General features: G+C 34.0%; 1 protein-coding gene across 2 annotated transcripts in view; it reads left to right on the plus strand.

The window, feature by feature from the left end:
- Wdr44 (WD repeat domain 44) overlaps nucleotides 1–1125 on the plus strand; it is a 102137-nt gene that overhangs the window by 66541 nt on the left and 34471 nt on the right. For both annotated transcript variants that reach the window (XM_031348900.1, XM_031348806.1), the window contains one exon: nucleotides 470–576. In XM_031348900.1, the coding sequence (XP_031204760.1) occupies nucleotides 470–576 (107 nt within the window). The remainder of the gene's footprint in view (nucleotides 1–469; nucleotides 577–1125) is intronic.

The following is a 1125-nucleotide window of genomic DNA, read 5'->3' on the forward strand; positions in this document are numbered from 1 at the left end:
AAAAAACAAGAGATCATCTTAGACATTCCAGGTATTCTAATAGATAAATGACTTTATTTTACCCTTCCTTTTTGTTGGTAAAAATATATTCTTAGAGACAAGTAATCTTGTCATGATTATTTAACTGCATATTTGTGGCTTCTCCACAAGCTATTCAAATCAGATTATATGGGGATAGGTCCAACAGATCTGCTTAAACATGTCCATCTCCACCCTACCACTGTCAATGAATTATTATTCACACTTGAAAGGTGTAGGTCTAAAATATATGAGAACTGTGAGCTGGTAGGAATCATATTCATGTATATTTTCTCTGAAGTGTGTTGACTTGAATATGTTCATTCCATTAAAAAGTAACATGAAAACTTGAATAGCTGCTATTAATGTTTTAAAAGATAGCTCTTAAGTTTGTCTATGGATAGTTCCCGTGGCAAAAGTTGTGACTATACTTTTGGCATATTTTCTTCAGGACTCAACTAAAGAAATTTCTTGGAAAATCAGTGAAGAGAGCAAAGCATCTTGCTGAGGAATATGGTGAACGAGCTATAAATAAAGTTAAAAGTGTAAGAGATGAAGGTCAGTAAAATAAGTATGTTTCAACTAAATATTTCATTAATGTTTGTACTCTAAATTTAGTTTTTCATTTATAAGAAGTACTCCATATAAATAAATATAATAAAATTTTATAGCCACAGTGAGTCACTTAGTTTCATGAATATAAGGACTGATAATGTATATGTTTTCAGTATGAATTAGTTCAGTGGTTTCGTGATTATAACAACCTTGAATAATGTACTGTATAGTGAAAATTGATTTTGTCATACTTTTGGTTTTTAAAACTGTTTTTAGGGGATTAGAGAAATGTCTTAGTGGTTAAGAGCACTGGCTGCTCCTCCAGAAAACACATGTTAAATTTCTTAGTATTTACATGGCAGCCCACAGCTGGGTCTAAGTCCAGGCTCAGGGGATCTGACATCCTCTTTTGGCTTCTATGTGTCACCAAGCACATACTTAATCCATAGACATTCATGCATTAAAAAACACTTTATACCACCAGGCAGTGGTGGTGCACGCCTTTAATCCCAGCACTTGGGAGGCAGGGGCAGGTGGATTTCTGAGTTCAAG

The sequence above is a fragment of the Mastomys coucha genome, chromosome X (genome assembly GCF_008632895.1).
Source record: "Mastomys coucha isolate ucsf_1 chromosome X, UCSF_Mcou_1, whole genome shotgun sequence".
In the NCBI taxonomy this organism is placed as follows: domain Eukaryota; kingdom Metazoa; phylum Chordata; class Mammalia; order Rodentia; family Muridae; genus Mastomys; species Mastomys coucha.